The 12281-nt window shown below is 49.0% G+C and overlaps 2 protein-coding genes across 2 annotated transcripts; one reads left to right on the top strand and one right to left on the bottom strand.

Moving 5' to 3' along the window:
- Nucleotides 1-601: 601 nt before the first annotated feature.
- Nucleotides 602-1717, top strand: LOC139780967 (uncharacterized). The gene has a single exon (XM_071719710.1). It carries the CDS (start codon nucleotides 602-604, stop codon nucleotides 1715-1717), a length of 1116 nt encoding a protein of 371 aa, XP_071575811.1.
- Nucleotides 1718-11556: 9839 nt separating this feature from the next.
- On the bottom strand, nucleotides 11557-12078 carry LOC139780968 (uncharacterized). The gene has a single exon (XM_071719712.1). The coding sequence runs from the start codon at nucleotides 12076-12078 to the stop codon at nucleotides 11557-11559; it is 522 nt and encodes a 173-aa protein (XP_071575813.1).
- Nucleotides 12079-12281: the final 203 nt, after the last annotated feature.

Genomic DNA, 12281 nt, shown 5'->3' on the forward strand with positions numbered 1-12281 from the left:
GACGCATTACTTTCTTTGACGCGACTACTACGTAGACGTTCACGAAAGAAGCCGTCCTAACCTTCCAAGCGCACGGAGGCTATTGCTTACCGACCGTTGGTAAGCTAAGGGTTCCCCCTAACTCTCCCCAACCGGTCCGACCGCACTGCGACGTATAGTCACGTCACAAAAAAGTGCGACGCATTACTTTCCGGACAGACCCTGTATGTCCGATCGTGCGCGCAACGAGCGGTCCCGAAAACACACGAGTGTGTCGTCACAAGGAGCCGAGCGTCCTGCGAGCGCGCCGTTTTTTCGCGGGCAGTCTTGTCGTCGTTCGTGACACGAGCTGGTGTACGATCGACATAATAAAAAGTTATTTGCGCATACGTAAGGTGTTCCTTTCCTTTACTCTCCTAGCAAGCTATCTGCGCGAAGGTCGCGAAATCGTTCATTCGATTTAACAGGTTATGGGCCCAGCGACGAGTCCAGTGCGACAGGGCTTGCTAGACATTGTGAGAGCCGGGCGGGACAAGAAAACACAAGGCAAAAAGTCGGCCATTTTTTTAGAGTCGCGTAAGGAAAGTCGAAAAAGTCACGCGAGCGAGTAGGAAGTGCGAAAATGCCGGACGAATTTTCGGTAGGGCAGGTGCCCAAGTTCGATGGAACGAATTTCCTCGGATGGAAATTCCAAATGAGCGCAGCATTAACGGCGTGCGGAGTCTACGAAGTCGTGGATGGCACGAGGGCGAGGCCGGCGGACGAACGAGACGAGTTGATGAAGCCATGGGTAAAAGACAACGCCCAGGCCATGTACCTCATTTCAAAGTCCCTAGAGTACAAACATCTCGAGAGTCTGCTGGTCTGCACGACTGCAAAGGAGATGTGGGACGGTCTGGCGAGGATTCATCAACAGAATTCGGCAGCGAACAAGCTCTTACTGATGCAACGGTTCCACGAGTACCGAATGAGCCCGACGGATACAGCTGTACAACATGTAGCGAAAATCCAGAATATGGCGAGGCAACTCCTGGATCTCGGAGAAAACGTGTCCGACTTAACAATTATGGCGAAAATACTAGCCAGCTTAACGTCGAAGTTCAGCACCTTGCAGACTGCGTGGGACAGTGTCGATCCGGCTCGGCAAACCCTAGAGAACCTGCAAGAACGTCTCATCAAGGAGGAAAGTCGTTTGGATGCTGAAGGAGGCGAGATAGCGGCGTTTGCGGCAGTCCGAATCAGCGGCGGGGAGGCTATCTGTTCGAAAAAGAAAGAAGACTCGAAGAGCAAAGAAGAGAAGAAAGCGCGGCGCGAGAAGAAAAAGAAAAACGTCGAGTGTTACGTATGTCAAGAGAAAAGGCATTACGCGCGCGAATGTCCGACGCGAAAACAAAAGAAAGATGGCGGCGGTGAGAGCGAGACATCTGGGTGCGCGTTTATTGCCGCGAGTTCAGTGAGCGAGCAGCCGGGTCGGTATAGCAGTGGGCCGAGTGCGGAACTAAAGAACAGATGGCTTAAACTGAATAAAAGAGATGTCTGGTATACCGACAGCGGCGCTTCTAGACACGTTACGTTTCGGCGCGAGTGGTTCTCAGAGTTTCGTCCGGAGAGAGGCACAGCGATATCGGTCGGCGGTGACGGCGTGTGCGAGGTGGCCGGTGAAGGCACTGTGATAATGTCGTGTCTACTAACGCGCACCCGTGCGCATCTGTGTGCAAGTTGTATGTTACGCGTCTAGTATATAAGTTTAGTATATAAGTTTAAAATTTTATTTTCGTGAGCGAATCCACCACTTTGTATGTCTATTTTACATTTTAACATTGTTCTCCACTGGTAGGCTTGGAAACAACGCGTGTTGATGCCTCACCATTTGCGTGCTCTCTTTACATATTTATACTCCCCACGACTGTATCCCCACTATAAGCATCGCAATAAAATTAAAATTAAATTAAATTAAATAATCGAGAAACTCGTAAACGGCGTGTGGAGCGAGGCGCGAATCGAAAACGTGCTTTATGTACCAGCAGTGCGCAGCAACTTGTTTTCCGTCGGTGTTTGCACCTTGAGAGGACTAGAAGTGAGATTCGCGGGTGATCGCGTGGACATGATGGACAGCGGTGAGATCGTGGCGACTGGAATCAAGCAGTCTAACGAGATCTACAGAATGTTTTTTCGTGCAAAAGGTGCGCGAAACATAGGCGAAGTGAACGTGTCTACGACAAGTTTAAAGGTCTGGCACGAGCGCCTAGGACACTTGAACAAGCGTGCGTTGTGTGATCTAGTAAAGAAAGAGTTCGTGGAAGGAGTCAAGGTCACAAACGAGAGAGACTTTTTCTGTGACGCGTGTCAGTTAGGCAAGGTACACAGACTGCCGTTCGAAAAGGTTAACAAAGAAGTTAGCACGAAACCGGGTGAGCTCACGCACAGCGACGTGTGCGGACCCATGTCGGAGAACTCACCAGGAGGAGCGCGTTATTTCATAACCTTCATCGATGATGCTTCCGGGTTCCGTCACGTGTACTTTCTGAAACATAAGTTGGACGTGTTCGACCAATTCAGAGAGTACGAGAGGATGATTGCGAACAAATTCGGCCGTCCAATGAGGGTGCTGCGGTCCGACAACGGCCAGGAGTACTGCAACGATAGGATGACACAGTATCTGTCAACACATGGAATACGGTTTGAACCGTGTGCACCGTATACGCTAGAACAAAATGGCAAATCAGAAAGAGACAACCGTACGATTGTCGAGTGTGCGCGTACGATGCTGAAGGCGAAGAATTTACCAACGTTCCTGTGGGCGGAAGCAGTAAATACCGCAGTGTACATCCAGAATCGAGTGCTGTCGTCGGAAAGAAGAGGAGGAAAAACGCCGTGTGAGCTCTGGACGGGAGAAAAACCCGATCTGAGACATGTCAAGGTGTTCGGATCGGAAGCTTTCGTGCACGTGCCCAAACAGTTCACAAGAAAGTTTGACGCGAGGTCAAAGAAAGTGCTATTTGTGGGGTACGAAGGAGACTCTACTAACTACAGGGTCTACAATCCTGAGACAAGAAACGTAACGGTGTCAAGGAACGTGGTGTTCCATGAGGTGTGTGGTCCGAACGAGCCGGCCGGAAAAGAAGTCGAGAGCGAAGAAATAACGACGACGGTGGGGGGGGGCTCAACGTAGACGACAACGAATCAGAGCAGGAAGACCCGGCGCGAGAGGTACCAGAGGACCCAGCAGTCGAAAACGAGCCAGAAGAACCTGCGGTCGGTAACGTACCGGCGGAAAGAGCAGTCGGAAGAGGAGAGCAGCAGCCGCTGCCAGCCGAACCTCGCCAACTACGTAGGCGAGAACTACTGCGACCGCCAGCGAGGTACGACCAATACGAGGTAAACCTGGCAGAGTACGAACCTCCTGCGAACTTCAAAGAAGCTATAACCGGACCAGAGTCAGCGAAGTGGATCGGAGCAATTCACGAGAAACTGGAAGTACACTGGAGAAATACCACGTGGACAATCGTTCCGAAACAAGAAAAGAAGAAAACCATTAGACTCCAAGTGGGTGTTTAAAAAGTTGCGAGACGCAACCGGGAGCGTGTATCGCTACAAAGCTCGCCTCTGTGCAAGAGGATTCCAACAAAGAGAAGGGATAGACTACACAGAGACGTTCTCACCAGTGGTGAGGTACGACTCCTTGCGCCTACTGCTAGCACTCGTCGCTCAAGAGGACCTCGAACTCATACAGTTCGATGTGAAGACGGCGTTCCTTTACGGGAACTTGGACGAGGAAATTCACATGGAGGTACCTGAAGGGCTCGAAGTGGAAAAGTGTGCGGGTACCGGCGAGAGTGTGGTGTGTCGACTCAACAAGTCGTTATACGGTTTGAAGCAAGCACCTCGGTGCTGGAACCGTAAATTCAGTGGCTTTCTGCGACAATTTAATTTTAAAGAAACAAGTGCGGACAAATGTATCTACATCGGTTATTACTAGGGTTTTTGGGTAGTTCTCGCGTTATTTGTCGACGACGGTCTTGTCGCGTGTAAATCCAAAGAAGTTCTCGAGCGTATCACCACGATGTTGAGTCAAGAATTCGAGATTACGCAGAGCGATGGGAGTTGTTTCGTAGGACTGCAAATAGATCGCGATCGAGAAAGAAAGTCGGTGTTCATACATTAAAGCGCGTACGTCAAGCGTATTCTCAAGAGATTCGGTATGAGCGAAGCGAAGCCTCTGGCTGTGCCGGCCGACCCTCATGTAACCCTGTGTGAGGGTAGACGAGAGTGAGAATGTGAGAAGCGTGCCCTACCAAGAAGCCGTGGGTTCGCTGATGTTTGTCGCGATCGTGTCGAGACCCGACATCGCGTTCGCGGTAAATAGCGCTAGCAAGTTTCTAAATAACCACGATCTAAGTCACTGGCGAGCTGTGAAAAGAATTTTCGCTTATTTAGTTGGTACGGTAGACATAGGCAACGAGTATAGAAACGGCGGAAGCAAGTCTAAGTTAATCGGTTTTTCAGACTCGGATTACGCTGGAGATTTGGAAACCCGCAGATCTACGACCGGGTATTTGTTCAGTCTCGCGAACGGACCAATCACGTGGTCATCTCGACGTCAGAAAATGGTAACACTGAGTACCACAGAGTCGGACTCGCTGGGAGGGAGGCGTAGTGGATGGTTAGCCCGGAGTGGAGAGGAGTAAGAAAAGGATTTTGAGAGGAAGTGGAGTCGGGGAAGATGAAGTAGTGTGGCGGAGCAGAGGGAGGAGGCTCGGAGGAAGTCGTGAAAGTGGAGGAGGAGTCGAGGATAGCGTGGTTGGATTGTTGTGATGAGAGAAAGTAAGGGAACGCGTGAGAGGTTAGGATGAGAAGCAGGAAGATAAAGGGGCCAAGACGGGGGAGATGAGAGGTGTGGAAAGGAGGTGATGGCACGGAGCAAGGTGGCCGATCGGAGTGGTGATGCGTAGATAGGGGAGTGCGAAAGGAAGACGGGAAGATGGAGATGATGCGGAAGGTGGTCTGGAGGAGACGGGAAACGTTGGTGAAGAGGCACGTGGAAAGTGAGGTTAGGAAGAAGGGCGGGTTTGAAGGAACGGAAGTAGCAGGCCAGGTTACATGACGAGGGAGCTGAGCGAGTTGGTAGCATGGAGTATCGATCGGGCGATCGATCGACCTGTCGCAAGACAGAGTGATTGTCGATGGTGGCGCGGCAGGTGCGGAACGGAGCAGGGAGTCGTCACGACGGATCGATGGATCGAACGATCGAAGGGGCTGGCCATATAGACATATAGACAGGTGTGAGAAAGAGAAGGAGAGAGGGCGACGGAGGAGAGAGGAAGGGAGTAGATTAAGGATGAAGATGGACGAGGATAAATCGGTGGAGACGAGGGTAAGAGAAAGAGAGGAGAAAGAAAGGAGAAAGAAAAGGAGAGAGGAGGAAGGTAGGATTGGGAAGAAGATGGAGGAAGACGAGATTACAAAAAGGATGGAAGAGAGTCTGCGTGTTTCGGAAGGATTAAAGATAAAGGCGGAGGTAAAGAGGTAAGCGTGATCGGTGGAGACGAGGGTATTGATACGGAGGAGGACGAGGTCCATAGGAAGAAAGGAGGGTAAGAGGGAGGTAGGATGGAAAGGAGAAAGGATGGGAGATTGAGAAAGAAGTGGCAGGGGAAAGGGAGGGGAGGAGGAGAGGGAAATAAGATGATGTTATAAGTTTATTTTCAGAGAGAAGGTGGAATAAGGAGTGAAGGCGGCGAGCGAGAGGAGGGAGAGAGACGGAAGGAAAGGGGAAGAGCATTGGCAGAAAAAAGGGTAGCAAACAGGTGGTTGAAGTAAGGGAGGCGGAAGGAGATGGACGGATGGAAGACGAAGGGAGGTGAAATGAAATGTAAGGTCGCAAAGGAGGGGAAATAAATTGTAAGGTCGTGTGGAGAAGGAGATCACGAGAAGGATGGAGGAGAAGCTCCTGATGGGCTTGGACGAGGAGAAGGAGGACAAGAGGAAGAAGCTGTAGGCGAAAGAAAAGAGCCGAGACGGGAAGGAGGGAGGCAGAGTGACGCAGAGTCGGAGGAGGCGGAGGAGGACAAAGGGGGGGACGGAGGAAACGGGGAGGGAGGGGAAAATGAATGTCGCATTAGAAAAAATTGTAAGGTCGCTAAATGGCCAGGCTAAGGAGGTGAAAGGTTGTAAGAGGTTTGGGTACGTTCCTCATAAAAACGCCTTGTAGATTGTGAACCCTACGGGAATATACAATAAATCTTACATACGTAGAGTACCACAGAGTCCGAGTACGTTGCCGCGTCGTCCGCCGCGAAGGAGGCTGTATGGTTGCGAAACCTGTTAGATGATATCGGATGTCGTTGTGATAGCGCTACTATCTTGTACGTAGATAACCAAAGTGCTATAAAAATAGCGAAAAATCCCGAGTTCCATGAGAGGATCAAACATATCGACGTCCGATACCATCATATCCGCGAGATGATCGAAAAGGCCGAAATTCGAGTCGAATATGTTCCGTCAGAAATGCAAAAGCGGACATACTAACGAAAGCGTTACCAAAGGAAAATTTCAGGCGTCTGCGTGAAAGTATGGGTTTGCGTGAAGGTGTACACAAGCAGTCAAGCGGCGGAAGTGTTGAGTATGCCTGACTAGCGTGTGCATATGTATATATATCCGATCGTGCGCGCAACGAGCGGTCCCGAAAACACACGAGTGTGTCGTCACAAGGAGCCGAGCGTCCTGCGAGCGCGCCGTTTTTTCGCGGGCAGTCTTGTCGTCGTTCGTGACACGAGCTGGTGTACGATCGACATAATAAAAAGTTATGTGCGCATACGTAAGGTGTTCCTTTCCTTTACTCTCCTAGCAAGCTATCTGCGCGAAGGTCGCGAAATCGTTCACTCGATTTAACATATACATATAAGAGCTTGTCTCCTGCCGCTGTCTTCTAGTTAATATTAAATTGTAAGAGACAGTTCATAATTAGCATAACAACTAGATTGTGAAAGAATTTTCCTTTATTTATTAAAACGAGTAAACCACGATATCATATGAAATTTACAGTAACCAAAACAGATATGGACAGATATAAATCTGACAAAACACCAAATGGTTCTAGTTTTTAAATCCAAATTAATTAATCATTAACAAACAGATATAAATCTGCATTAATTAATTTGGATTCAAAAGCTAGAACCATCTGTAGTTTTGTCAGATTTATATCTGTCCATATCTGTTTGTTGTAACATTAATTATTAATGTATCACATATTTATTTCCTTCTTATTATGCAAATTTGATTTCCTTTGCAATAAAGCAACATACACAATACACACAGTATCTTTAAACTTATATCATTTTTGTACGTGTCAAACTTGTCGATAAATCATTTCACTCAGAAATAATTGCGTGCTGCATTAATGCATTTAAAAGGACATTACAACAAATAAAAACAATGGGAAAATTAGAAAATAATGATTAATATTCATAGTTGTGAGAGTAGCTCGGAAATCGAGCAGAAAAAGTATAACACGAGTATGAATAACGAAATATCGGGGTGATAATGTGTACTTGTTATATCGAGCAATACTTACGTTAATCTGAATTCATTGAGAACGGGACTGTGAATCAAAATCGCCAGCAAGAATCCACTGTCTACCAAAACCTTCCTCGAGGCTCGAGCTTTGACGTGAATCCTTGGCTGACTTGAGTTGACTGACGCTTTCGATGCTAGGTCCCTCGGATGATTATTACCTAAACTATTAGCGACTTGATCGCTCTTCTCAGGATTCTTACCGTCATATGATACGCAACTTTAACATTTTATAGTTATTTTTTCTATTAATTAATTTTTATTAGAATAGAGTTGTTTTAAAAATAATAAAAATTATATCGACACTTTATCCAAATGATTCCGGAGCGATTGGATTAAAAACAAATTTTTTTAGACACTTTCTGCTAACTATACGCTTAATTGATTTTAATTAATTGTGATTATTGTATGGTTTTCCAAACTCTAAAAAGTTTTTTCCAAATATCTCCAAATGATTTCCAAACGATTGGATAAGATAATTCTCAATAATTTTTAATTTGTTTGCCAACTATACGTCGGTGCTGCGGCCCAGGGTACACGGAGCAAGACGGCCGCAGCCCATGTTACCAGCCGCGGCAACGGGAGCGCCGCGCCATGTGCAACAACTGCCGCCAACCTAAAGGCGCGTCCGCAACGGTCGGGTGGTTCGACCAATGGCAGTGGCCCGCCAATAGCAAGCGAGGCGCGCGAAAAATTCCCCAGAATTCGGGCAATGTTCCCGAATTCGACTTCTGGGGAAACAACGAGGAAGAGGCCGACCTCCGGGACCTCGCCACCCACCACCACGACGGCGAGGTCCTCGACGACGGACACCAGGAGTCGGAGGTCGGCGAGCGCGCCTCCCGAGAAGATCGGCGCCTCCAGGCCGGCACGCGTGTCCCCCCGGACATCACCAGCCGCCATTACTACTCCACCATCCCGTTTTGGCGGCGGGGGGGACACCCAGCGGAGGAAAAAGACGCACGAGGGGCTCGGGCCAATCGCAGCCGGGCCCACTACAAGAGCGAGATCTCGGGCGTCCAGCGTACTGGTCGAGAAGAGCGCAAGGCGGGCAGCCCTGATCAGTCCACCAGAGGTCAAGGCAGTCGCAAAGAGGGGCGGGGGGGTGGCGAGGACGTCACCCCCGCAACGTAGGACACCGCCCCTCAGAGGGGCCTCCGGCTCGCCACCCAACATCAGTGGCAGCCCTGTGGGGGCCCCCATTATGGCGAGACCATCCGCCATGACCGCGACGTCACTGCCAGCTACCCTTACGACGTGCACGGTGACGACCAACATGTGTGGGTCCCCCGTCATGACGACGGGGGTCGCCACGGGGAGACGGAGCACGCCGCTCCGCTCTCCCCCTCTCCCGACGATCCAGGAGGTGGCGTCGCCGTGCGAGGAGGAGCGGACGCGGCCTCAGACGACCCCACCACCACCCAGGGAGGAACAGCGGCAGGAGGGCGCGGCGCAAACAACATCACCCGAAGAGGAGGGGGACTCGCCTGGTGCGCCGTGGGGGATAGTGCGCCCGGGGAGAAGTGCGAGGCGCCGGCTGAGCGATGGCTCTTCTGGGGGCGACAGCCCGCTCCCAATAACGCCGGCGAATAATTCACATAATAATAATAATAATTCAAATTTAATTAGAAATTGTTCTGTGCGCCTGGAACGCACTAATGTTATAGCGTTTTTTCTTGGCTGCACTACCGCCCACTAGTGCAACACTCAGGCAGTGTAGCGTGTTTCCATTGCTGGTGGCAAGCGAACTTATTCAGTGTAATGTGTTTCCGTGACTGCAGTGTAGTGCAAGTTTTATGCACGAAGTGTGATTTTGCTACACTGTCTCAAAGAGACGGTGTGGAGCGAGTGTGACATTTAAATTATAAACATGGAAGCCAATCGGGAATTAGCACAATAATGAAATGTATCGATATATTATTTTCATCGAGTGAAGAAGAAGACGACGAGGAATTCTTGCAGCTCGCAATTCTGCGTGAAAAAAATAAAATCCCGAAATTAAAAAATTTTGTCACTGTTGTTCGGGAATATTCAAATAATGAGGTTAGTATTGAATTTTCCATTTAAGGGTACATTCTCGTCAGTTGGGTCAAATTTTGGCAAAAATTGTTTTTTGCGGAATTCGATAGCTATAACTGTCTAGAATATCATGTTAAAAGGAAAAATCGAAATTCGTAACGGTTCAAAAGTTATGAGCCTCCGAGCCGACCGAGTCAAAGCAGGTAGCGAGCGTCGCGCGGCTCAGGTACGTAGCGCCGAATATTCCTCGTACATTTATCGACCTTTCTTTGGGTTTATGATTTCACGTAAGGTTTTCTATTTTTGGCGTTAGATGGAGCCTTTTTACACTGAACTATTAGGGATTACACTGGTGAAATCAGGTTTATAACGTACGAGAAACACGTGTGCGATTTTGTGTCTCCCGCGTTTTTGACGTCTCAGTGCGTGTATTTTTTAAAATGCCTCAAGACAGAAAAAGCGACAAATACAGTTCGAAACGTCCCGGTAAAAAAGGAACAAAGAGAAGATTCTCTGGGAATCAACATACAAACGAAAATGAGCAAGAATTTGCCAGCACGTCAGCGAAGAAAATAGCCGGTTCGGATGACTTCGAAACAACTGTTTCGCCGAGTAACGTATATGCAGTCGTGAATTTCACGTTAGTTTTTACTGTTCTTTCCAATATTTTAAAATGCAAAAAGTGTAACGGAGATGTCAAATTTGGAAAAAAAGAGGAACATGGCTTGGGATTTCAACTTTCTGTTTTATGTAAGTGTGACGAGAAGTTTATTTATTCGTGTGAAAAAATTAATAACAAATCCTACGAAATAAATCGGCGGTTAGTATTTGTCAGTGGACCGCTCGACGTTTTCGCGTTGCGCGCCGTGGAAAGTACAAAAATGAGTACACGAAATAACAGTCAGTCCTTTTTATTAAAGTGGGTTACACTGGACTTCGCACTCGCGATTTCGCACTCGCTACATTCCTCCGTTTTCTCGACGTCGATCATGTATCGCGTGCGAGTTATGATGGCTCACTGCCGTCCCGGACGGAGCAGGCGAGGGATCGCGGCCGGAGCTTCGCGTCGAGGAATTCGGTGACGTGAGAAACGCTCGTTGGCTCCAAATCGTCTATTGGTCGCGGTGCTTGCGATCACGCGAGAAACACCTGTGCCGTTTGCTCGAAAACACACAAAAAAAGGGGGGGGAGGAAACCGTCGCGATTTGGAGCCTTTCAAGCGTTCTCGAATAATGCTTGCTGTCTCGTCGAAGTTCGAGAATTTTCAGCTCGCATTTATTCAATTCTCAACATGCCGCCCGCCTCGCATTCGACGGAATGCGAAACGAACGGGGGTTGACAAGGTCGCATAGAGGAGCGTGGGAACGTCTTGGTTCAAAGCGTTATATACAATATATACATTTGAGAACTTAACCTATTTTTACAATGTCCTTAAATCTAATGAAAAACGAACGAGCTTAATTCTAACGGGATTCCGCGGTTCCCGGCGGACTGATAGACGCGGGCAACCGACAGATCTGGGTTATTGGTCGTTTTAGCTCGGAATTGGCGGTGCGTAATGTGACGACGCGAACGCGACCGTCAAGTCCGGGATGGACCTGCTGAATCCTTGCGAGTTCCCACTTTGAAGGAGGGAGTAGGTTACTCTTAAGTAAAACTAACTCGTCAACCTTCGGATTATCGTGAGATTCGGTCCATTTCACGCGCTGTTGCAATAATGTAAATAGTCCGAAGACCAAGAACGCCAGATCTGTTCGAGCATTAATTGTACGTGTTGCCATCGCGACAACCGATTCGCATTGATTTCGAGGACGGATTCCTCCGGTACGCTCGTGAGCGGTCGGCCGATAAGGAAATGACCAGGTGTCAAAGCGGTGTAATCGGACGGATCGTCGCTAAGTGGAGAGATCGGTCGCGAGTTCAAGCAAGCCTCTATCTTACATAAAAGCGTAACGAATTCGGAGCGAGACAGAGTGCGAGCACCAGTCACTCGCCTGAGATGGTGCTAAAGCTCTTCACTCCAGCCTCCCAAAGCCCGCCGAAATGTGGTGCCGCAGGGGGCACGAAATGCCACCGTACGCCGTCGTTAGCGAGAATTTCCTTAAGGGAGGGGTTGTTCACAAGCGCGCGGAAGCTGCGTTGGAGCTCGCGGTCAGCACCCACAAAATTCGTGCCATTATCGCTGTACATGTCCGATGGCAGTCCGCGGCGACTGACAAACCGTTGAAATGCCGCGAGGAATCCATCGGTGGAGTAATCCTCCACACTTTCGAGGTGGATCGCCTTAGTGGCGAGACAAACGAACACCGCGACGTAGTGTTTGCTCCCCTTTTGGCCGCGACCGACAACGGGGGTAATGTTCATAGGTCCGGCGTAATCTATGCCCGTGTGAGAGAACGGAGGAGCAGGATTTACTCGGGGACTCGGGAGATCACCCATTAATTGCGTCGGAGTTTTCGCGGAATGTCGAACGCATGTAACACATTTAGGAATGTGAGATTTGATCATGCTTCGCGCGGAAATTAACCAATAATTTTGACGGAGACATCTAAGCGTGAGTTTAGTCCCTCCATGGAGAGAGCGTCGGTGTGCTTGATCGATCAAAAGTTCGGCAATATGATGTCTAGCAAGTATGACGGGGTGTCGCTCATTGTAACTCAGCGCGGAGTTTTCGAGCCGCCCGCCAAGCCGGATTAATTTATCTTTCCCGA

The sequence above is a fragment of the Temnothorax nylanderi genome, unplaced genomic scaffold (genome assembly GCF_030848795.1).
Source record: "Temnothorax nylanderi isolate EJ_2023f unplaced genomic scaffold, tnyl_v1.0 TNYL_tig0308_pilon, whole genome shotgun sequence".
NCBI lineage: Eukaryota > Metazoa > Arthropoda > Insecta > Hymenoptera > Formicidae > Temnothorax > Temnothorax nylanderi.

Bases quoted from the DNA above. Each gene is read 5' to 3' on its own strand.
- LOC139780967 (XM_071719710.1), top strand. From the start codon at position 602: ATGCCGGACGAATTTTCGGTAGGGCAGGTGCCCAAGTTCGATGGAACG.
- LOC139780968 (XM_071719712.1), bottom strand. From the start codon at position 12,078: ATGATCAAATCTCACATTCCTAAATGTGTTACATGCGTTCGACATTCC.